At 40.6% G+C, this 24896-nt stretch overlaps 1 protein-coding gene across 1 annotated transcript in view; it reads right to left on the reverse strand.

Moving 5' to 3' along the window:
• Positions 1-3881: 3881 nt before the first annotated feature.
• The window catches only part of PDZRN3 (PDZ domain containing ring finger 3), a 135333-nt gene continuing 114318 nt past the window's right edge, over positions 3882-24896 (reverse strand). The window contains exons 4-10 of the mRNA XM_062008193.1: positions 19242-19495; positions 17307-17394; positions 9846-9944; positions 8841-8903; positions 7918-8019; positions 6728-6844; positions 3882-6248 (exon numbers count right to left, since the gene is read on the reverse strand). Of these exons, the coding sequence (XP_061864177.1) occupies positions 4698-6248; positions 6728-6844; positions 7918-8019; positions 8841-8903; positions 9846-9944; positions 17307-17394; positions 19242-19495 (2274 nt within the window). The 3' untranslated portion in view covers positions 3882-4697. The remainder of the gene's footprint in view (positions 6249-6727; positions 6845-7917; positions 8020-8840; positions 8904-9845; positions 9945-17306; positions 17395-19241; positions 19496-24896) is intronic.

Here is a 24896-nt window from a genome sequence, read left to right on the forward strand (position 1 = left end):
TCTGTGCTTGCTGGACCTCATGGTGTAACTGAGTTGTTTTTCTTGTGGAAATGATTTGGATGTGGCCTTAGTGCTTTTATTTTAGCTGCTACCTCGAACCCCAAGGACTAGTAAATGTTGGATGCTTATGTTTAACTGGGGCTAAGCAGAAATTTGACCAACTTTAGGTGCTTTCAATTTGCAGGCTTTAGATTTACATTTATTAAACAATTATAGTTGGATTTGCCTTTTAGGGAGCCTTTGTTTATGGCATTCTAAGCTAACAAAGCCCAGCTAAGCCAAAGGATGGATTATCAAAAATCAAAGCTAGCTTTCCTAGTAGGGACAATGGGATCCCGGCTGGTGCGAGCCTTGCCGTGACACCTGGGAGGCCTGCACTCCAATATGATAAAGTATTTTCTTTGAGAGAAGGTCACCAAAAGTTCACTTTTACACAGAAGTTCTTCTTCTCAGTTAATGGGGCTCCCTGTTGTATGCTCCTGCAGTTGCTTAACATAAAAAGGACAGATTGTCAAAGAAATTACCTTTAAGTTCCTCCATGGCAAAGTTATCTGAAAGGACAGACCAAGGGTTCTCTCCTGGCCAAGCGGTCTGTGACCCAGGTGCCCAAGCTATCACGCCCATTTACACTTCTGCACTTTAGGATTTATCAGCATTTTGATTCTGACCCCTTGTTTCAGGGCAAGTGCTGTTCTTTAGGGCTGTGTTTTATAATGGAATCTCCTGAGTGTCAGAGCAAGCCGTGTAATTTTTTATGCCGTGGAAATGAAGACATTTCCATTCCTTTTGATCTTTTTCTAGTCTCAACACAGCAGATTTATAACTTAACATGAAATATTATGTGCTTATCATATATGTGAGATGGACTAGGTCCTTTTTTGGTTCTCAAGAACTGAACACAAAATCAAAACATACAAGCAGAGCCAGGCTTGGCTTCTTTTTATGTGTGTTACCTATGTAATTTCCTGCATATGTAATTGATTCCTGGTAATAGCTGGGCCCAGACCCAATTGAAAACTGTGGGGATTATTGTTTCTGGTTCCTTTTTGACTCAGTTGACTCATTTTTCTCATAAAGAGGAGATGGGAGTAGGGTGTGAGAAGCACATGACCTAAGCCCAACATTATCTGCTGGGAGAAATAGGTATGGGCTGTTTGAGCTTGCTTTGACTTGATTTTTCAGAGAAGTGCTTGACAAAAAATCTGGAGCCATTTAGCTATCTTTAAAAAATTACTTTGATTTTGCATAGAAGGAAAAAGTAAGGATATCAGCCCAGATTTTTATTTGGGTTTTGACTCCAGCAAAGCTACACTGATTTTTATAATATGGGCATTATATTATTGTAATCAAACCAGTAACCAAACCATTGTTATCAGGCAATTATTTTGACTATTAATGGATTTGATTAAATCTCCTCAAAGAAACATTCTGTGTCTTGGAAGATGACAATTTTTCCTAGGAAAGTGGGATAACTTTGTTCCCATTTAGGGCTTGATCAGTAAAAAGCATTGCAGTTATGCTCTCAGGTCCATGATGCTGAGGTACTAATTAAGGTAACAGAACTTGGATGAAGCTTTAATTCCCTATATATAGGGAAAAAACAGGGGCTTTTTTTTAGCAGTGACCATCAGAAGGTATGTAGGAGATGTGATCAGCTGCATGTTTGCACTTGAACAGTGGACCCATCATAAACCCTGCATAGTTGAGCAGCTGGACTTGTGCAGGAAAGCCACCACTCTTCCAGATCAACACTGCTTGGAATCTCACAGAAGCTGCTCCGATGAAGCTGATGGGATACAACCCCAAGCAGAATCCTGGCTATTTTGTCACATTACAGAATTTTCATTGAATGAAAGCAGGAACCATAGATTGTGGTACAGCACCTGCTGTGACAGTTTCTGTCTTACTTTTGCCTTTTGAGTTTTCTCTCCAATTAGCTTATGTTCCAATAAATCCTTAATACAACAACTGCTTTAAAAACAATTGAAAATAAAACAAAAAGAGGGGTTTCAATTGCTTGTGGCCTGCTTTCTATGGCTCCCAGGCATTTAGGCAATTTTGCTAACAAGTATCCTGTAACCTATTTCCAAAGGCCACTAGCAGATAATTATATTTGGTTAATTTACATACTTTCAGTTTATAATCCTAATTAGCTCTCCAACCAGTAGTCCCTAGGCAATATGTAGTCCTACCTCATTTTATTTGCCATCCCTAATGTGCAAGTTGTCTTCTTTTAATTTACAAAAAAATGCTGTTAGGTTTGGTTCAGGGCTTTCCCATTTCAATGCACATCTAAACTGGGTGATTCCACACTGATTTAAACCCTATTTGCAAATAAGTACTTTACATTTTTATAGATCTTACATCTGGGAGACATTCTACGATTTCGGGAAGCTGACCCCTGTTTGACACAGAGCCCATTTTCATTCAAAGATTCAGGCCCCATTCTGCACCAACACTCTGCTTGGCAATTGCTCGTTCCCCCTTTGTGTATTTAGGATCTCTCCCTGTGTACAACTCTGGGATCAGTTATCACCCAACCTTGAGATTACTCTCAGTAGTGTAGCTGAGGAGGAACAGATAAGGAGGAGGATGGAAATGGAGATTCACAGACTTGCAGATGAGCAACATTCCCTTTAGGTCCTTCCAGGTGGAAATGAACTTCAGAAAACACTTGGAATGAGCCTCCCCAGCAGAAGGTGCTCATCTCCCAGTGCTGATCCCTGCAGGAGTCTGAGTAACTGGGCTTGGAGTGTCCAGCCAGGATCAACCCACCACACCAAGTCAGGAACTTGCAGTGGGGCAGGACCCCATGCCCTGGAAAAATCGCTCTGCTGCTCTGCAGGGCTGTGCAGCAGTTGGTGGGGAGTGCTGGGTTTCAGGTGAACCTGTAGTAAGACAAGAGTTGCAATCTCCACTGCTGCATGGAGATTTCTTGCATGAGATGTCCTGCAGGAAACCAGAACAACAATTTCAGTACCTTTTAAGCACTGGGGTATGTGCTATAATGCAATTTTTAGAACAGCTGTTGGATGAAATATTTCCTCTCAGGCACCAAAGGCTGCTTTCTGCTCTGATTCATTACACTGTGTAATGAGGTCAGGTTTGGACTAATATTATGGTAATTTCTAATGTTTCTTTGCAAGCAATGAAGAGACCCAAAATCTCCCTTTTTTGCACCATGTTAACTACTTTGATAAGGCAATTAAAAAGGATGTGTGATAACTCAGAAAAGGAGAATTTGCAGTCTGAAAAGCTTTTGCCTGGATATCCAGGATCATGTTACTGAATGCAGCAGATATTCCAAGGTGTATCTGAATTCATAATTAGAAGAAGCAAACAAGGAAAGGAGTGTGGTACCTCTGACATTGATTTTTTTTATCTTTTTCACTATCTTATAAAATGTATACATTTATTTGCTTTAATTTATTCATACTTTAATTTGTGTATTGTCTGGTTTTAATACACAGCCACACTGAAGTTTGTAGGAGTGTTTTACAGCCCACTAAAGCTGCAAAACAATGTAAAACAGGAGGGTAGAAATCCTATTTCTTTCTCACAGGTCACCTTAAGTTTCTTGTAAGGTGAAGATACACATCACTTGATTCTACTCTTGCTATTCCTTGTCCTTCTCTCTTGCCTCTTCCCTCCCATCTCTCCTTCCCCTGAGAAAACCTCAACCCAAATTCTCCCCAAAGAGGGGATGTGGATTATTGTGTTAGGTTTGACTCCAGTGGGCTGTCCAAGCATTTCTGCAGCACAGGAGCTACGCTCAAAAGAACAATCTACAGGGTGAAACCAGAAGGGAGTCAAAAGAATATAAAACAGTTTGAAATATAAAACAATAATTTATTTTACTTCATTTTACTTGTTAACGTTTGGAGCTAATGATGGTTTAATGAAACTGTTTTCATAATTCAATACATTCAAATCTATATAGCAAACAGTTACTACCATGGGCTTTTCAAATTCCACAAACTGTCTTATATAAACAAATTAGCTGTACATGCACATATTTTCAATAGGTTGCAACATTTGCAAACATGCTTTAAAACCCTTTAAAGCTGCAGTATGGTGTTCTTTGCTTCAGGCTTTTCAGATGAAAACTATATACTTTCTGCAGAAACCTTAAAAAGAAAAATGTTTAAACATTGAGCATAACTCTAAAAACTGCTGTTTGATAATTGTTAAACATTACAGGAGAGTGACTCTGAGTCTAAACCTTGAGCTAAATATTGATAAACAGCACTCTGTGTGGAAGTGAACAATGGCAAAATAATATCACAAAGTCGTGTTCCACAAAAACAATACCTATGTGCAGTTGCTCTGGTGGGTTTGTTGCGGGTTTTTCGGTAAAGAAAAGCATGGGTACCTTTTAATATGAATATAGTTTAAGCAAATTACCTGTGTAAGTATGGTTAATACATTTCTGATATTTATACACTTCATGTAAAAGGTAACAAGTAAAAAAGTACTATCAGTGTTCCAAAAAGCACTGCTAATATTGCCTTTGAAGGAGATGGGCAAGCTTCCTCTCCACTTTATAATGGAGATCTGGGCACCCACAGTGTAGAGTTCAGTATTTGAACTATAAACTCGATGGCTGTATCTTATATACAAAAATCTTGCCACATTGAACGAGGCATTCATTTCTACCCCAATGGTAGTGTTTTATGTACATAACTTAGCAATGGTGATTATACAGTAGTCACTGACAGGAAGGAATTGTACACCCGTGTGCCATCTGGTGACTTTGTTCCATGGGTTAGCAGTTCTTGGATTGTCATCCAGTTGTCAAAGATTTTTTTATTTCTCTTCTTCATCATTTTTTTGTGGCTCAGTTCAATGATATTCATCTCTTTCTTTTCTTCTGCACCTTGCTGTTCCTTCAAGCAATCTAACCTGCTCTGCATCATAAACTCACGCCTCCTCCTCTGCTCCTTGGCTTTCACTAAATGCTGCTTCCGCTCCTCCTTGCTCCAGTAACGGCCCATCTTCATTTCGCTTATGGCGTCATCATCAGTGGTCATACCACTGCGCTCCTCCTTAATCTTTATGGCCCGTTCTCTCAGCAGCCTGTCCCTGACTGGCCTCTTTGTAATGTACCGGGTCCCATCGCTTCTCACCTTGACTTTCCACTCCATCCTTGGTTCGCTCTGGCTTGAATTAAAGTCTTTGCACATACTCACCAGACTCATCTGGCTCTGTGCGTACTCCACTGCCGACTTCTGTTGGATCAGCTGCATGTAGCTCTGATAGTGCTGCGCATGGGCAGGGATATGAGCGTGCTTATACGGAGAGTGATGGTACGGGGAGGCGTAGGAACCAGAAGGTTTTTGACCATGAGTAGGGCTTTTGCTTCCATCACTTGCTTTTCTCTCCTTGCTTTCCAGCTGCTTGCCAAGGTCGGGATCTTTAGCAGAGGCATGGCATTTACCAGTGCTGGATTCATGACTTTCCGAGCTAGCAAATAAATTCTTTTGGGAGACATTATATGCCACTGCCCCCTCGTTACCTTGACAGTTAATGCCTTCTGCCGTTCTGCGCAGGGAATTGTCAGGGGAGATCTCCAGCGTGAGCGGTGTGCTCCGGCAGCTCTCGCCGGTGTTGTATGCACTCGAGCTATCCTTGTCAGACTTCTCAGGGAGCTCCGTGATGTCTGAGAGCTCATGCCTGCGAACGTCGATGCTCGTGTTGTAGTTGCGGAACCCGCTGTTATGTAGCATCCAGGGCTCCCGGTACTGATCTTTCAGCTGCTGCATTTTGTGAGCTCTCACAATATTCAGGCACTCTAGCTCGATATTGCGCAGCTCCTCATTCAGCATCTCCAGCTCTCTGTCCACACTTTCTTGGTCGCTTTTGCTCATATCCAGAGTGCTGTGATGATAATACAGACTGTAAGGGTTGGCAGACTTCACCTGGCACTTCAGTTCCAGCAGCTCCCGGAATCGCTCGCATTCGTCCACGGGGATGCCAAGGAAGTCGACGTCTGTGCAGTCGGCTGAGATAAACGACTCATTGCTGAACTGCATATCGCCGCTTCCTAGTGTGTCGTGACTGTAGGTCAGCTTCTTCTGGCTCCCTAACGTGTTGGAGGAGGTGGTGTGATCATCCGCATTGTTTTCCTGCTCGGAGCTCTCGTCGTTGCGAGTGCTGTCGTCTGTGCGCCCCACGCCACTGTCTTTCTCATGCTGGTTGGATAAAATAGTGGCTGTATCTGTGGTACCTCCATCCTCCTCGTGCTTCTTCTAACAGCAAAAATTAAAAGACAGAGAGAGAAATTATTGCAAGGACATAAAACATTTCAGGGTGTTTGTTTGCCTGAGTTTTACATTTGGACTCTAAGGGTTTGTGAGGCAGGCTGTTGTCACTTTGTGCATGCACATGAAACAGGACATGTTGTACGTTATCTCTCTGCCTGGTGTACCTACCACACAGCCAGTTTGTACTTCTCTTGCTGATCACAGTTAGAACAGTGGATTTCTAAGAACTGTGATCATGCTGTCACAAGGTGCAAAGTTGCAAAATGTTGCAAAAAGGCAACATTTTAAAACATTTTTGTCCCCAAGAGGAAGTCAGTGGACAGTCAGGTATTACCTTGATTTTACAGAAGGTCCTTTTGCCTCAAATGTTGTTTGAGACACTAAGTGTATTCAGTCAAGCTCAATATTAGAATATTGAGTGCAATGTGGAGTTCTGACACCACTGCACAACAGAAGGGCAGTACCTGCTGAAGCATGCTGGCAGTAAATTGCATTGCCTGGTGGTGCTGTTCCTCTAACATGTCCATGTGCAAGTCATCCAGAAAATCATTTCTGTCATCGTCCATCCATCCTTCATCCAGCTATGTGAAAAGGGGGGGAACACCCAAAAGAATGTTGTCAAAAGAATGAAGACTGACATAAATTATATTTCTTCTTTGTAGAAAGCAATTGGGAAATCTTAGGAGGTTCCTTCCTATGGCAGTGCTGCTGTGTGCTGGGAAGGAGCACACATCTTGTGCTAAGGGTGGCTAATTGACTCTTCTGCCTCCCCCTCAGATGCCTCCATCTCCAGCAGCATGGTTTTATCTTCAACAGCCTTTTATATATGACACAATTTTCATCCATAGAAATACTTCTAGGGGTCAGGGCTCTTTTGGTTTGTGCATGCCTGGATTAGGATGGATAAAACCACTCCAGAGCCCAAAGTTTCAACCCACCTCTTGCAAGACAGCATCGAGGCCCAGAGAGAAAAACGCTGGCTAGGGCTCTGTAAGGCTTTTTTTACTCCCAGCCTCAATTATCCCCAAGGGAAAGATCAGAAACATCTCAGCTAACAGGACAGTGGTGAGCCTGACCCCGTGTCTCCAGGTGCATTGGCTAGGGCTGCTCACAGCAGGAGGAGCAGACAGGGATCAAACAATAGTGCTCACGGCTGTTTGTTGGACATCTTTGTTGTGCTAATCCCTGCCCTACAAAGGGATCTGGATCAGCCTGTTATTACAGCTGTGGGGATGCTTCTTGACAGTATTTAACTCCATTAGAGGTGGTGTATAAAGGGCTAAATAATAGGTGTTTTAATGAATGAATAATCAATAGCTATAGGAATTAGAGTTCAGTATGTTCTTCAAAGCTATGGCTTGAAACCATCCATAATACCTTGGGCTGATGTTTGTAATAGCATTGCAGCATATATAAATCACAGAATGTCTTACATATATATATTTTATTTAAAAGTTCAATTTATAAGTACCATGACTGCTGAATTCCATTATTTTAGACCCTATATATATATCCAGTCAAACTGTATAATACGGTTTTAGGTAGATTTGATAGATTTAGGTAAGTTAAAATTCTTCAAGTTAACTGCTTTCTGCAAAACAGCAACTCTTTTAGTTAAGACTCAAGAGCAGGGGTTTTGTTGTTGCTACAATACCTGAATTTCTGGTCTTGCAACAAGTAAGGAGATATTCTTGCTCTCTTCACTGCTGAGAAGTGCCACAGCTTCTTCTCGGTTCTGCACCTCTATGCCGTTGATCTTTAAAGAAAAGAGCAACACAATGAATCTTTTCATAGGGATACTTAAATGCTGCCAAGATGAGTTCCACAGCCAGATAGATCCCAGTGCAGCACAAGCCATGGTCACATCTCCAGCCGTGTTTGGCGAGGGTGTTGGTTTGGACATGTGAAACTGTTGCACACCTCTGCGTGTGATTGTGCAGAGCCTGTCACAAGGACAGAAACTAGAGGAGGAGTCAGGCAGGAGCAGAATCATATCATCAGGTCTGGTAGGTGGAAAGGAGCAGGAACATCCTTTTGTGGGAAAGGGGAGGCTGTGGATACTTTTCCCAGAGATGGAATGGGACATGGAACTCTACTTATGTCAGCATCTGTGCAGAAGACTTCTCACAAAGCCTCTGTGCTGTAGGTTGTTGGCCTTGGAAGACAGCTCATTCTGGCACACAGCCCTGAATGTTCAGCCTGCTGAACAAGTACTAACGTTCCCATGACTAAACAGGGCTGCCCAGAGAGATTCTGCAAAGATCAATAGTTACTTGGGCCAAAATGGAAGGTTTCTGTGGTTGAATGAAAACTCAGAAGCAGAAGTGTATCAGAATATGTGCTGGAAACAGACAGCATCTGCTGACACAACACAGCCTGCAGAGTAGGGCAAGTATAGACTTTACCCAGGACCATCAAAATCTGACTGAGATATGGCAGAGGAAAGGGAAACATCATCCCCAGAAAGTGAAAAGGAAGCAGATGGCTGCCAGTCCAAGGGACTGATTTGTAAAAATCATCCTGAAAGACACTGCAGCAGATTATATTGTGTTAGCAGACTCTGAACCACTTACACACCTGGATAATGCGATCCCCTTCTCGGAGTCGACCGTCTTTTGCAGCAATACTGTTGGGATCAATCTACAACAGAAGAGAAGTGTGAGTGCTGTGGAGGTTGAGAGCTTGGTATTTACTTCCCATTGTAAACCCAGTATTGCTGATACGGCTGATACTGTAAGCCAGTGTGTCTGTCACTGCTGCTGTATCTGTGGCCCTTGCATCTCAATTAGTGATTACAGGACTCTTTCTTGCTTATGTCAGACAAGGTGAAATGCAAATTAAAATGATCAAGCCAAAACTAAAACATTTTCATATTTTTTGTATAATGTAGGTTTACCAGGTTTGCATGCTATTGAGTTACTTCATCATAGAATCATAGAATGGTAGGGCTGGAAGGGATCTTTAGAGATCATCTAGTCCAACCCCCCTGCAGAAGCAGGTTCACCTGGATCATGTCACCTTTTCTTTTACAACACACTGTTCTGACCAGGTTTTGCATGCAGAATAGGAAGGATTATGTCCTCAGTGATCCATTTTGATAGAAGATTTTTAGATTTACTATGAGTTTCCTTCCTCAAACTGCTGCTACTAACTTGAAATGGATCTGCGTGTTAAAAACATGATGTATAAAATGCTCCTTATTTCACGACAGAGGGCAAAGAGAGACAAACAGGCCACAACACTTTGCAAAAAGTGGGTAAGGTTTGGCTATTTTTTTAAACATTGTTTTTGGAATAATTCAAAACAAAAATTGCAGGGCAGATATGTTAAAAATACTTTGAAAATGTCATCTGTAATTGAATGCTGAGACTGTGCTGGAGGAAAAAGGAATACTAAATGTTAATATAACCAAGTTTGACTTCAATAGATGCAGGACTTCCCTCGGTCTGGAGGAAAGGAAAATAATTAGGTTTCTTCAATGACTGCATTCTGGCTGGTTTTTTGAACACAGTACAAACAAAAGACAAGAGTCTTAAATGCCCAACACTGCAGTTTAAAAGCCAAGTTGTGGATCAGTCTTACCTCACTCACGTAAATACCCATGTCATCTTCATCATCCGTTCTGTAACACACAGTAAGGCCAAGCTTGTCCTGGCTGTTCACTCTGTGTAAATCTACTTCCTGAGGTTTAAAAGAAAAAAAGGAAAATCCACTGTCAGTGAGGCACTGGTGACTGATGGAAGCAATTTTTCAAATGCAATGAAAATATTTTGCTTAAGTGATATAGTGGATCTCTTTTCATTTCACTTGTAGACGAGGTTAACTTACTGAGCAAAACGTGATTATGTGCAGACAATCAATACCTGGGGCATTTCTGACCCTTCAATCAATATGAAGTCATTTTGAAAACAGACCTTTTATTGATTTTAAAAGAGAAAAATTACCTATATTTCATTTAGTGGTAAGTCTTCAAATGCTAAAACACTTATAAAGTATGATTTCGATATTTGCTGCAGCTGATGTATATTTCCTTATAAGCAGGGAAATTTTCTGGCTTTTCAGAGAAAAATATAGCAGTCTATTATATTAACTTAGGTAATTTTCATGAAATGATGTAATAAATTTCTCAAAAGCGTGGCTGAAGATCAATATATTGTCAGCAAAGGATTTGGTATTGGTAATAGAACTATAATAAGTACTTCAATATCTTGCAAGAGTTTGGTTTCAGAAGGTCACAGTTTATCATTCTAGTGCTCTTTGGTAGTCTTGTTAGTCTTGAAGACATTTAAGTCATCTTAAAAAGATACATTTTTCTGCTATGCTTTGTGAGATACACTTCACATGGGTTATTTTTTCCCACCCATTTGCTGCTGCTCTGTAACACTGGTTGGTATAAAAGGTTGTAAAATCCACAGAGATGCCCACAGGCTGTGAGATGCTTCTGGCTGGTGTGAGTCTGCATGACCATGCATGTAGCATCTCTCAGCTCTGCTTTCTCACTTCTGAGGGGCATCCCAGGAGCCTAACATGTTCAAACACCTGATTGTGACTGCTGTCAGCCCTGGGGATGCTGCCGCAGGGAGGAAGGATGTTTCTTCATAGGTAGAGGTAGTACTGAATGTAGTTGTGGTTTTTATATCCTTAAAAGAGTTCTTGGCAGTGAGAGAGGGTTTGAAAGGTCCTGCTCCTCCTCAGCTAATGCTGGCTGGATGGAGGAGGTAGCTGTGGGGCTTGAGGCCCATTGCTGTGAAGGGAAGGAGTGGGACCAGGCAGAGGGGGCAAAGGGACACAGGCTGGGAAAGAGGGACCTGAGGGCTGTCCCAGCCTGGGGCAGACCCTGAGCTGTGGGCCTGTGCTTGGCCTTTCTCTTCCAGGGACGAGTCGCTATTTCTGAGCATCTCTGTTTTGACCTGAATGTTGCCATTTGTAGGGGGCAAGACAATAAAACAAGCTGATATGAATAATTTATTGGCACGTCTAGATGACAGCTGCCAAGATCAGCAATCTCATGTTATTTACTTGTCAACATGTGTAATTTCTTCTTTTTTTCTGAAAAGAAACGTAGCTGTAAATGTCAGTGACATTTCAGATGGTATTTAAATGCTTTCAATCAATAGTATCCATGGTGAACTGGTGCTCTTTTTTCTCCCTCTTTTGTTACTTAAAGGTTTAAACACAATGCTTTATTAGTGGGTTTTTTTTTCAGATTTCTAAAGCACTGGGGGCTCTCTGGAAAGGAGATGGAAATTCTTCAGAAGATGAGACAAAGCAGATTCAATTCTGATCTCAGTTATCACTGGGAGTGCTGTTGCAGTCAAGGTGTCTTTTGCCTTTAATCGTGGTGTGAACTGGGGATGAGGTAGCAATTTGTGAACTGGACCTAATTCAGGCCTAGAATGTTTCCCTTGTTTCTTCCGTACTTTAATGAAAAAGATTTAATATCTTTGGGAAAGTTTTAATAGATATAATTTATTTGTATATATTTATTCTAGTTTACTGTTTTGAAAACAGTAGGAGGAGAGGAAGGGATGAGGGAGCAAGCTAGTGGATTCATTCTTACCTGCCACAAGCTTTGAATAACAATTGGTGTTTTTCCAACAGTGTACAACTATGAAGAGTGTTGTTATAGTAAAAAATAAGTATGGGTTTATATTTAAGATGCACCATCCAAGACATCACCTGTGATATACTGAAGGGTGTATCATCTGGTAAGTGAAATACTGTATATATCAAAACATGCTCATAAATAAGGCAGCCAAAAGCTAAAGCAAACAAAAACATTTCAGAGAAGGTGTTCAGAATCTGAATTTTTATGAGTAATTAGTTGACAGACTTACCCTTGGGTACAATCCCTCTAGTCCTTGGTAAGAATAGAGTAAGTGGGTTTGATGCTACCCGAATATGATAATGTTGTGAACTTAAAGATGGGAACAGCTGCTTTCTATGGGTCTTCATGTCATTGAAGTTTTAATATAATCATAAAGGTCTGAAATATTGGAGAGATAAAAGTGTGCAATTCCAGTTGGAGTTGAAGAATCAACACCAGAATCTTCAAAGCAAAGGTTATTTTCCGTATACAGAGTCAGATCTGTTCAATGCACAGATACATGAAAGGGGAAAATACAAGAATGGCAGCTGCAAATATGGGTATTATAGTAGCCTGTGTAATTGTACCAGGAATTAATTAATATGGGCCTAGAGAACTTTAAAGGTGTAAGTCCCTGGGTTTAGCAATGCCACAGGACTTGCCATTTCTTACTCCTCTGTCTTCAGAGTTGCGCTTCTGGACAGCCAAAGGGTCTGATCCTGCACTCATGCTGCAGTGCAGAGAAGCTGGGCTGTTTCCAGAGCCCTGACAGACAAGTGCTCTTTCAGACTAGTTGGTGTATTGTGCAGTCTTGAGATGAAAATATATTTAATGCTAAGTGGGGGCTCAGATACTATTGTGGTGAACTCTGTATAAAATAATTACGAGAGCAGGCTGCCCAGGGAGGGTGTGGAGTCATCTTCAAAACCCTCCTGGACATGTTCCTGTGTGACCTGATCTAGGTGGGACCTGCTTTGGCAATGGGATTGGACTAGATGATCTCTAAAGCTCCCTTCCAACCCCCATCATTCTGTGATTCTATGAAATGTATCAGCCACTCGGTCTAGATCTGCAGTAATTAGTTAGCAGTCAACGGTGGTATCCACAGAGTGTGGCAACGTCCAGGCTGTGGTAATATGATAAATGTACAAATTCCATACATGATGGAACTTTTACACACAGATAAGTAAGATCTGCTTCTTTAGATCAGGTAGAAGTGACATTTTGAGAGATGTTCAAGAGAAGTTTTTTCATGCTATTTCAAAGCAGAGTCTGCACAAGGGAACTGTCTGAAAGATTATTGGCTCCATATCAAACCTAGAGCCAAGGAGGGCTCAAAGAGATAATTGCTGAAATCCATATGGCATTTGTATCAAGACAAGAAATGAACACGCACTATGACATTATACCTGCAACTGGTCATAATAATGAATTAGGAGTAAGTGATAACAGTAAATTAACCTCTCTAAGCTCAAAAGATCCTTCATTTGCAAGAGATTATTGAATTATTGTGCTGCTGATTTAAAATTATGGCCTGCCTGCAAATGTATAAAAATCCAAATCCTTTCTCTAACCAGATAGAAATGAGCACTAGAGATCTGAAATGAGAGGACAACAATGGGTAAAAAAAGTTCAAACATTCACAAACTATTACCCAAAGCTTGCATGACAAGTGCTCTGTCCTTTTGCCTCTCTCTGTAAAAAGTGGTGGGTTTTTTTCTGTGCTGACTTCTGACATACTCGACCAGCAGGACTTGCCTTTTTGCTATTCCATTAATAGGTTTCATCCAGAAAAAAAAACTGTCAGGGAAATAAATATAAATAACTATTTCCTTTTATACTGAGTGAGGCCACCTCACTGCCTTTGGGCAACTGACCCTGGTACAGCAGCAGTGCTGGCTGTTGCAAGCTAAAGACAGTGATCTTTACATTTGTCTTTCATACAAATGTGGTTTTCAATGTAGGTAAAAAGCAAAAACCTCACTTTTCAGAGAAGGAAAATGTTCTAAAACAGGGTTTCTTTCTGAAATTCTTTGCTCTAGAAAAAAAAAAAAGTAAAAGTGTAGCTGGAGGTTTCTGTGGCAGCCCAGCTCTGTGATGAGAACAGACCAGAGAGGCTGGACTAGCTTAAGCCATCAGTGGTGCTAGGGAAAGCTGAAGAAGGGTGCTTGTCACCCTGATGAAAAGAGGTTTAGGATGCCTAAGTAAGGATGCCCAGGCTCTTTGCCAAGCAGATGGCAAATGGTCCACAATTAAGACCTTTCTGAGGCAGGAGGAGGTGTTAAGGCCAGGTTAAAGTCCCCCAGAGAGCTAAGGGAGGACAACCTTTCTGTATTAGCTTGTCAGCAAGCTGAAATGTTTTACCGCTTTAGGATTTGTTCCAAACAAAGAACATGCCGATATTTGCCTTAGAAAGTACAGCTGAGAAGCAGAGGGAAGGTACTGCTTTTGAAACCTTGACATGCTCAATCCCTGCCGGAGCAGGACCGCTGGGGCTGATGTCCTTTGTATTCAGAGAAGCTCCTGTTCAGTGCAGCTCCCTGCAGAGCAGGAATTTTCTTTGAGAAGAAACATATTCACATAAAATGTGTTCAAATAATTTACAACCAGGATGGAACAAAAATTGCAGAGAGCTTGTGATGGAGCCGAATGCTTCACACGTTTAGTTACCTCTCGCCTCCTCCCCTCCCTGGCAAAGACATATTGAAGAAGAAAGTTTAAAACAAAGTAGCAAAGTACAGTAAAGGGGAGAGCTACAAATCCTGGTACACAGCTTGTATTTTGTGGTTTCCTAAAAGCAGTGAAGTATTAATTTCAAATTTTGAAGCTTGTGTTTTGGTGCTCAGCGTGTTTATCTTTCTGCTGATCAGATGTTGTGGTTTCACGCTGGGAACACTGTGGGAGCTGTGTGCTGGGAGGGCAAAGAGCTATTTGAATGAATCTCTTGTCCTCCTTCAGTCTTTTGATGTGAAGACCTCACTTCTATCCAGGACTAAGTGAGAGTATCAGAAGGGAGATTTCTTGGCAGTTAGCAAACATGTCATATAGTTTTTCATCTCCAAGCTGTGTTTGGTCTTAACTAGTCATTCAGCTGAGTTCAGATCGCTGCTCAAAAAGCAAGCCAGACCTGCCTCCAAGTTGTATATAGGAAAAGGTAAAGACAGAAAGTCAAATGGGCAAGAATCAGCTCCCTTTTTGATGTAGAATGTTCTCCTTTGTAATGTGAGAGAACGAACATGCTGAGAAAGCCCTCACTTGGGCTGTGTGTCTGACAGCTGGACAGACTTGTTTGAATAAACATATTAATGCAGAACGCTACTGGGGAATCCTGGAGTGACATTATTCTTCCTTTATGAGCCTGCAATGACTTCTGGCTGTGCCTCTGAAGAATGCATGCACTTTTAATTTAGAATAAAATAGTAGTTCAGGATTTAGTCCCTCTTTCCTTGTGGCATGTAAACTTCAAAAGAAAAGAAATAGTATTTATTTATTTGTGCAGTAGGGAATATATGGTAGTTACCTCCAAGTCATCAATTTTAAGACAAATGTTGAGAGAGAAAACCGAGAACACAATTTCAGCATCTTGGCAATACTGCCAGCATAAATTCCTTCCTATAGATACTTACATTAGAAGCTTGTTGTGAACTTGGGTGTTTCACTATTTTTGTCTCGTTTACTTGTTACAAATCACTAACCAGTCAGTTATAGACCATAAAAGTTTAGATGAGGAGCTTCTAATTTAAATTCAAACCACATTTTATGGACCTAGAAACCCAGAAGGCTGCCTTGATGGCTTTCTTACTTTAGACATTCCTGCTGCAGTCAATGAAACAGTGCCTTTGTGGTCTTTTAAAATGTATCTATCAAAAGGCAAACAAAAAAGCAACTAGCCGGTTGAGTCCCTGTTAGCACTTTGACCTTACCATTGATCATAGTCTCTACAATTTGAACAGAAATCTTTAGTGGTTTTTAAGAAATACTATTAGGCTACAGAAACTTTTCTAATGTTGATCTCCCTGTGTTACTGAGCTGATCACCTTTTGCCATCAAGCACTATATCAATGTCAGAATTATTAATGTTGCGGTTTAAGGCTAGCAAAATGCATGTGTTTAAACTATTTTCAGCTCAACTGATTGACCTTCTAATGGAAGCAATATAATGTATCCACAATATTAGATTTCCTAAAAGAAAAAGCACTGGCAGAAAATACTAATTTGTTCTACATTTCCCCTTAAGACTGAAATCTATATTGTATTTGTTTTTATTTAAGGAAAAAAAAAGGCACTTGTTTGAAAAGTAAGGCCTTGAAGTCTGCTAAACAGCATTTGTTTTACTGGCACTTGGATCTTATCCTGCCTTTGATTTGTGTTTGTATACAGAGATGAATTGCTACCAGATCTGCAGAATTTGAGAACAGCTTGCAAACTTTTTATGGGGTTTTAGTCCTTGATCCTGCAAACACTTTTATAGAAGGGAACAGCTTCATGCTCACAGAACAACTGAACTCTGCTCCCAGGGAAGCTGCTGATAAATCTACCCGATTTACACGGAGCTATAGACAGGTCAGCATCGCTTGCTTTGACAAATAAGCGTTAGCAGGACCAAGATCTAAGCAATCACAAGTGCAAGCAAGCCAAGATTAAACTATTCACTTACTGGTAATCTTGAATGGACTAGCTGGGTCAGACTGCTGGCAGTATTTAGAAGCATTGAGATACTGCTATTTATTACAAAGGACTGCAAACACTTTAGTGAGTCAGTACTGCTTAGGTGTCTTGCAGAGCTGAGGACCCCAATTTCTATGCTGTACTCTGTATGGTTGAGAGCAGACTACTAAAATCAAGAAGTAGAAAAGTGATTATAAACTTCTGAAGGGATATGGAAGTACTAAAACCACAAGTGATTTTAGTGGTTTATGGACTTTCATACCTTCATGAGCGGTTCAGCTTTTGTTATCTGTAATTTTTTGTGTGTAACTTACGCAACTTTTTAGTAATGGAAAAGGAAGCAACAGCTTACTATAGTGGCCAATCTATTCTGGTCTTGTAAGCTTAAAATACTTCTAAATTATATGATCAGGAACATCTGTTTCTCAGCTGGGGAGTAGCTGTAGAAACTCACATTTTTACTGCGACTCTGTGGAACAGGTCCTGCCACTCAGCAAAGCTGGAAAGTCTTTCAGATTTTCAGAAAGTCAGCATCATTATACAGAGTTTAATTAATGGAATCAATGACTTCATTATTTATGTTAATTTGTTAGTGGAATATCTCCTCATCAGCCCATGGCACAGTTAAATACACTGCTAAAGTATCAGTAAGGTTTGCTACCTGCGAAGTAGCTAATGAGCAATGCTATCACAAATAGCTGCTCTGAAAAGCCTTTTCAGTTTAAATGCAATCTAAAGACCGTGACACACACTGTCTGTAAATGAAATAGTTACTAAAGACTAAATACCTCTAATTCCAACTCATCTCGGTCCATTTCTTGATGAATTCCTCCCATGTAGTCATTTGTGTCATAGTATTCATGCACTGATGGATGGCTAGAAAAAAAAAGGTATGTTTTAGGACTGCACTCAGTACTCTGTGAAGCAAATTAACCCATTCCAAGCTTGCAGGCAGTCCCTGTGAACACAGATGAACAGCCACACCAAGAAGCTGCATGTGGTTAATTATATGTGCTATACCATTTAGACCAATAAATACATTAAACAAATATTACATGTATTTTAAGAAGACTCTAAAACATTTGGCACCTGGTGACGAATGAGAGACTTCAAAAGAGTCTTGGCACTTATTAATGATCTTTTTTCCAAATGTAAAGCTGACTTGGGGAAAAAATATACAGAGAGAATAAGGGCAAAGTCAGGTGAGAGGTACCAGGTGACAGCAAAGTGGGCAGAGGGTTGCCAGCGTTCCAAGATGAGAGGGAATGCTAGATGACTTGGGAGCTCAGGATATTTGCAGATACGAAAGTAAAACCATTCTTGCCTAGCTGCTTGGTATTTTACTTTGCCTTAAAGACACAAAATGTTATCAAATTGCTAAGTATTGTAAAAAGAACTTTTTCACTCAACTATTTGGATCAACAGCATTCTCTTGATTGATCTGAATGCAACAGGTAGTGCATAATGATTTACATATCATTGAAATATGCACCATTTCACATTGCTACCTGAGCTCTCTGACACCTTCACTGTCTATGCTTTGGAAGTTGTGAACAGCCTAATGCTCTTGTAATCACTTTTTTCTATGCTGGATTTTGTTTTCTGCAATGAAAACTCCCTTTAATGCTCTGTTAACACATTTCTTTGTGAGTGGGAGGTTACTGCAACCTAAAGGATCCATCGAGAATCAGTCTTTGCCATTTTCCTAATGGAGTTGGTTTTGCAGTTGGAAAGTTGCGGGTGTTTAAAGCCACTCTTGCAAATGGGTCTGGATGTTCACAGCATAGGTGCTCTAAGAATAAGGGTGCCCTCCCTACAGTGCTCTAAACCCTGCTACTTGTTCACTGCAAACAAGCTCAAGGCTTGTTTGGGGTGTTTCTGTGCCCTCTGATGCTCACAACTCAGGCTGCCAGTATGTTCCTTTCCAGAGCTGTACTGCATGGTCAGGGCACACTGGTGCTGCCTCTCACCATGTACAGGATCATCTCAAAACCAGGTACTGCTGTGGGTTGACTAGATCAGGTTCTCTCACACCCAGCAAATGAGATGCTCAGAATCCTCTCCATTGCTTCTTTTCCTTGTGGAGATGCATGATGAGATGACAGGCAATGTGCAGGGGTTCCTTGGGGAGCTGTTCTCCTCTTGAACAGCATGTGAGGGTGTGGTGTGTGTGTGCCAGGAGATAATTGTCATTTTTATTTGTAAGTACAAAAGCATCAAACTACCATTAACAATAATTAAAATTTGATTCTCAAACATCCATGACAGCACTGGTGAGTAATTTTAGTCCTAGAAAATAATTTATTTGAGTAACATCGCTGCAGGGTTATAATAAAGTAATTAATACACTGGAACAGAGTGTAGCAGCTCTTAGCATTACACAATTTATGGCAGCCATAAAAAATAAAGTTAAAACATAAGCAACTCAAAGAGGCAGTGAGGGGAATTGCAAGAAGCAATAACTTTATCCATCAAATGCCAGCAAAAAATGAGCTTTACGAGGCCACGTTGGTGACTCAGTGGCATTACTCATGTGAGTAATGGCTTGCTAATGTGCAGAAAAAATGACAGTGTTTTGAGTTATGGCTGAATGGCATGTGAATCCTGGCTGCTTCTTGGGAGTACACATTCACCAGCGAGTAAAGGTGAGTTTGTGAATGACTTCTAACATGCCACATCAAGCAATGCAAGGATTTTCAAGGGCTTCACAAATTGTTACTTACTCTTCAGGCAGAAGGTATGGGTCTAGCACAGAGACGGGTGGAGTGGGTGAGCCCATCTTGCTTAGAGCCATGATGTGTTCAAAAGTGATATCTGTCTGCGTGCCCACATCTACCAGCTGAGAGTCGTGAGGAGGAGTGAAGGCTTTGGTGCGTGGAGTTCTTCTCAGGACCTGCACCACAATGGGCTCCTTGGCCGTTTTGAATGCTTCCACTGCCTGCTCGTGTGTTGCTTTAGATAAATCTTTCCCATTGACCTGTGGGAACAAAGCAAGCAAAGCAATGAGACACTCAGAAAGTGGAGGACATCTTTGTAGGTTTTGGCTGTTAGTTTAAAAGCCTCAGCTGCCATATAAAGATATATACAGCAAGTACCAGGAACTGTTTACGCAGTGTTGCACGTCTCTTGTTTTCTTCTTTCACTGCAGTAACTTTACAAATCCTGTGCTCTCCTTTTTATTTTGATAGACTTCAGTGGGCTCAGTCTTTGAGCTAAAGTACAAACCAGCATCCCATTTGTTTCTTACAGATTAGAAATCCCTCAGCTCTTGTTCAAACAGAACAAGTTATTGATTCTCCTGTCTTTTGTGTGTGTGCGTGTTTGGTTTTTAACCTTTTAAACGAACAGAACATTTGGGACGTGATCTGACATTATGAAACTATGTATTTGTGTCTGATAAACAATTTTTGAGATGAAACATGATGGTGGTACCTAGTCACTGCAATAAAAAGCTGCACTGGGATGGGATGAACATGGACTTCATACTGGGATAGTAAATAGAAATAATAAAGAAAAAGACAATTGTGGGCTTTTTAAGAAAATAACTTCTTGCTTGGCCACTTCCCATCCCCACATCTCACCACCATTAACTCCTGGTTGAGTGAATAGTTCTACACAAGAGAACACCTTTAGTAAACATGACTGAGAGACCCCACTGAGAATACCAGAACTAGACATGCCAGGCCATGGGAAGGTGGGGCTCTGAGCAGAGAATTTGAACACAGATCCCTCCTATCTAAAAAGAATAGTGAAGAGATTCTGTTCAGAGCATCAAAACTGAAATGAAGCAGGCAATTCTGTACAATCTTTGGCAAACAGAGGTGTCCTTCCTGATCCAGAGAGACATCTTGAGCCCTTCCAACACACCATTGCTTTGCATTTCACTCATGCTTAGCTTCCCTCCCCACATGCTTTCTAATGAATTCTTCCAGAAGTACCTAAGTCTACCCAGGGGCTGTGAAAGGGATGAGGTCATATTTGTCAGAATTCTCATTTTGAGTTTTAGTTTGTGAGAAATTTGGGTGTTTCTGTGTGTCTCTGTATGGAAAATCATTTTAAGGGAACTAAACACAGAGAAGAGTTTGGAATGAACCAAGAAAAGACAACTGTGGTGAAAAGGCTGAATGTGTGCCCACTTCCTGCTGCTTCCAGCCTAACATAGAGATTGCTTTGGAAAATTGGCCTGTTTGTTGAGACATCTGCAAATCCCAAAGCTCTATGGGCTCATAGGCAAAAAAGTGTTATAGAAATAGTAGGAACCACTGGACTAGATGATCTCTAAAGGTCCCTTCTAACCCCTACCATTCTATGATTTGTATCCTCTTTTAATCTGCAAACTGTTGTCATGTTACTGTAGATGAAAAGAAACAAAGAGAAGCTGCCCATAGCAATTTGTTTGTGAAAGCTGTACAGTGAAATACTGATCCTAAAGCATCAGGTTATCATATGATTGTTACCATGGGGTGAGTTTTGGCTGACATGGACAGATAAATTTGAGCTCTGAAGATGCTACTAGCACTGACAGAGAAGGCCTCCATCATAACAGTCCTCCTCATCAAGAGGCAGAATTTGTTTATATGTTTTCTTTATGAATGATGTCTTACATTGTACTTTTTCCAGTCAGATATTTACTTGCTAAGTCACATTACTGTAATCAGAGGTATGAGTTGCACAGTGGATGCTGTTGCCTTCTGCATGGAAGTGCATGAAGAGTAGCATGTTTTTCCCAAGACACTTCTTGAATATGATTAAAAACTTCAAAATATGTGTCCAGATTGTTAGCTTTACCTGCATCAGGTTGCACTTGGTTTCCACTGTGCTTTGCCACATTTAGTTCCATTATAATAAGTTAGGCATCTGAATGAGTAACAATTGCTCAGCAATGTAACTGAATTTAGCCCATACTTAACATATTGCCCACAGCAAAAAGCTGAGTGATAATAAAGAGGGTTAACTCAAGTGCAGAATAGATTGAAAAGGATAAATTCCTGCTGAATTACCTCATGCACATAACACTTTTTAGCTGTCTTCTTCGGTTTATCTTAGAGAGGTGATGACACCCGGTTTTTGTTAAGCCAGCTGAGAATGGAAGGTGTTAGCATTACATTTACATTACACAAACACTTGTACTCAACGCAATTGCTCACAGTAATGCATAGCATGTAAAGTTTGGGCTGGTCAAATTAAATATCATTAACTCGCCCAATTGAGCAGATTACTTTAAAACAATTTGTACAGCTGTAAAATTAAGTTCAGTGTAATGTAAGGAAATGCTGATTATGGCTGAGTTTTATCTGCTGTAAATGAAATGTTGCACATTTTACTGTGTGCATCCTAATGTGGTTTTTTGGGGGTACAACTAAATCTAACAAGCAGGCAAAACCAGAGAACCTCAATTGCAGCAAGTGTAGTGTTTTTCAGAAATGTATTCAGAATAACTCCTGAGCAGGAAACTTTTCATGTGAGTTGCTTTCTACATCTTAATGCTAAAAACTGGTTAAAACCATCCCACAAGGACAGCTTTCCAGTTTCTTCACCAGTAAAGAACTCGGATTACAGATAGTTTAGTACAAGCCTGCATTTTAGTTTAGGTTCCTTAGGACACTTTATTTCTGCACATCCATGGACTGCCATCCTCTTTGTGCTTTCATACGAAATTGTTTTATAAATACTCACGACTTCAAAGGCAGGTTGATATCATGCAGGGAACAGGCAGTAGTTGGACGGTATCCTAAATTGTCACTACAGGAATTACTTCAAAGTAGTATCCTGACAATGTTTTCTGCAAGCTGATAATGCCATGAGAAAGAGAAGTGCTGCACAGCCAGGCAGAAGGACATGAGACCAGGTTTTAGAATTAGGGAGAAGAACCAGCTAAATATTAATCTAAACCCTCTCCTCCTCCAAAGGGGATCTCTTGTAGGAAAGGTCTGTGACTTTCTGGCATTTGGCTTTTGGTGGAGGCTCAGCATTTTGTAGGGCTGCCTACTGCTCTTGCTGCCCAGTCCCCTCTCAGGCAGCAGAGCTGACACGTGGGTTTTCACAAAAGCCCATTCACCAGTGGCATAACTGTAGGGACTGGAGAGTGAATTAGATTGTTCAAGAGCACATCTTGTTCTGTTTCAGTGGATACGAGACAAGCCTCAGCCGAGGAGCTGGGGAAACCTGGAGGCCAGGATGTTAAAGCTGTTGTAAGTGATGGCATCAGACCTCCTCTGCTAGAACCTTTCATCTTGTATTGCTGGCTCCAAGGCAGAACTGAGCACTTCACTGGACATTTGTATTCAATAGTCTCAACTCAGGCCATTTCAGAACACTGGGACTCTGTAGAGCATGGTAAATAAATAACTCTAAAAGGGGATTTATATTTTATGTAGATATAATTTTATATCTTAGGTTTGATAAGATAGCAATGATTATAGTAAAATGAAAGCCTTACTCACTGTATTGCTGTCAGTATGGGTTTCTGTGGTTGGGAATTTTCTTTAAAAGCTAATTCCATGAAATGTGGCAGCAGCCACATCCTGGCAAAACACTTCTCTGGACAGTAGCTGTTCGTATGAGGAAAGGTTTCGGAGTCACTCTGTGGATCTCTTACAAAAGACTGATTCCTAAACTCAAACTGAGTAGAGGAAACCTTTTAGCTCTTCAGGGTTCTGTTTTATCAGCTGTCTTGGCCTATGTGGTGGACTGCAGACCTATGAGATGCGTTAAGAAAAGCAATAGCAAAATAAGAGTTAATGGCACAGAGCCATCACTTGTAACCATTTAGATTTTGAATGAGGAATGATGGAAGAATATTCAGTAATGCAAAAATATGCTTTAAAGTGATTTACAGCAGGGAAATAACACTGGCTGAACCTGGCCTCTTAAAAACTTGCAGTAACTGCCACCTTGTGTGGTAAATATGGAGCAGTGAATAGTCTGTATTTACTTGTTTTAGTATTTCCCATCCCAACACATCAATAATGTCATTTTCTGTGGAAAGTGAGGATGGGAAAGCTAAAATATTTGGGTAATGAAAAGTAGTAATTCTCAAGTCTGCTTATGTATAACACAGCTAAATTGCTTTTCTTGACTAGGAAAAACAGCAGCTATTGGTAGTTGGTAGCACAAAGATGATGCGGAACAAAAATACCCTGGGATGATCTCAGTGACCTGGTTTCTGGTGTCCATGTAGAATTAGTACTTGTGGCTAATCTTGAGTCCTGAAACTTCAGCAAATAGATGATATTAAGATGTTTAGCTTCTACCTGGCAAATTTCTCACAGCTGACAAACAATTATCTCCAGTGCTTAAAAGCCGATAAAATCCATGTACAGTTTCACCTTGTTTAAAAGAAGAAGAAAAAAAGTGGCTTGTGACTGTAGACTTTATTCCTAATGTTGCTGAATTGTGCTCAGCCAAATTCTTTCTTATTAATAGTTATGTCCAGAATAGTACAGAAGAAAAAAAACCTCCTTGCATATGAATGTTTCGGAAGACTGCCAAAAACTACAAATATGCATAATTTCTTAAGAACATGCCACATGACAGAGACAAAGGGATCTTTCATGGCACAAAAGATGGGTAAATTAGCTTGTCTGAAATGTTGAAATGCTTAGGGTTTAGACCTTCTTTGCATTGGAAATATACTGAATATGGAGAACGCTGTAGTTGAACTGAAGTGTGTGTAGTTAAACTGCGCTGAATGGACCTTGATGAAATTTGCGGTGGAGCCAGACAGTAGGCTTAGCAACTGCATGAGGCACAGAGATAAATCATCTGAATTAAAGCCATACAGTAAATAAGGAAGAGATGCTCGATTTTTAGAAATTAATGAGTATGAAATAGTGCTGCAATTTATAGTATATACTGCACATGATATTCTTTTGCACAAAAGTAGGCTGCAGACATCATGCTACCTGAAATACCTACATTGTAAAGGCAACAAGAAACCAATAGGCAAACATGGCATAATCCTGCCTGGGAGATCAGTGTCTCCTAGAAGTTTTCTTTTAGTACTTGGAATGAAAAGAAAATAGTCACTGGAGTCTGATTTGGAGTCACTGTGAGTTTTGCCTTTGCAATGCTTTAGTTCAGGCTCTGACAGAAACAGAGGTGAGTCCAGTAGCAAAGCATGACATTATGAAGCTGAGTGTGCCATCAGCAGTCAACTGGCATGGCCAAACTGAAAATGGGAAGAAAAATGCTGTCATGGTCAATGAACATAAAGTATGGTGTATATTTGTAATTGAGGGAAAGATACGATGCAACAGTGGCATCCACTATTTGTTCTTGTTTCTTTTCCTGCTATAGCAGAATTTACACACCTGGGTTAGTGATATGAGAAAGATGTTTCTCAAACTGATTCCCACTTGCTGGGTGCAGTTGAGCAG

Source organism: Colius striatus, chromosome 15 (assembly GCF_028858725.1).
Source record: "Colius striatus isolate bColStr4 chromosome 15, bColStr4.1.hap1, whole genome shotgun sequence".
In the NCBI taxonomy this organism is placed as follows: Eukaryota; Metazoa; Chordata; class Aves; order Coliiformes; family Coliidae; genus Colius; species Colius striatus.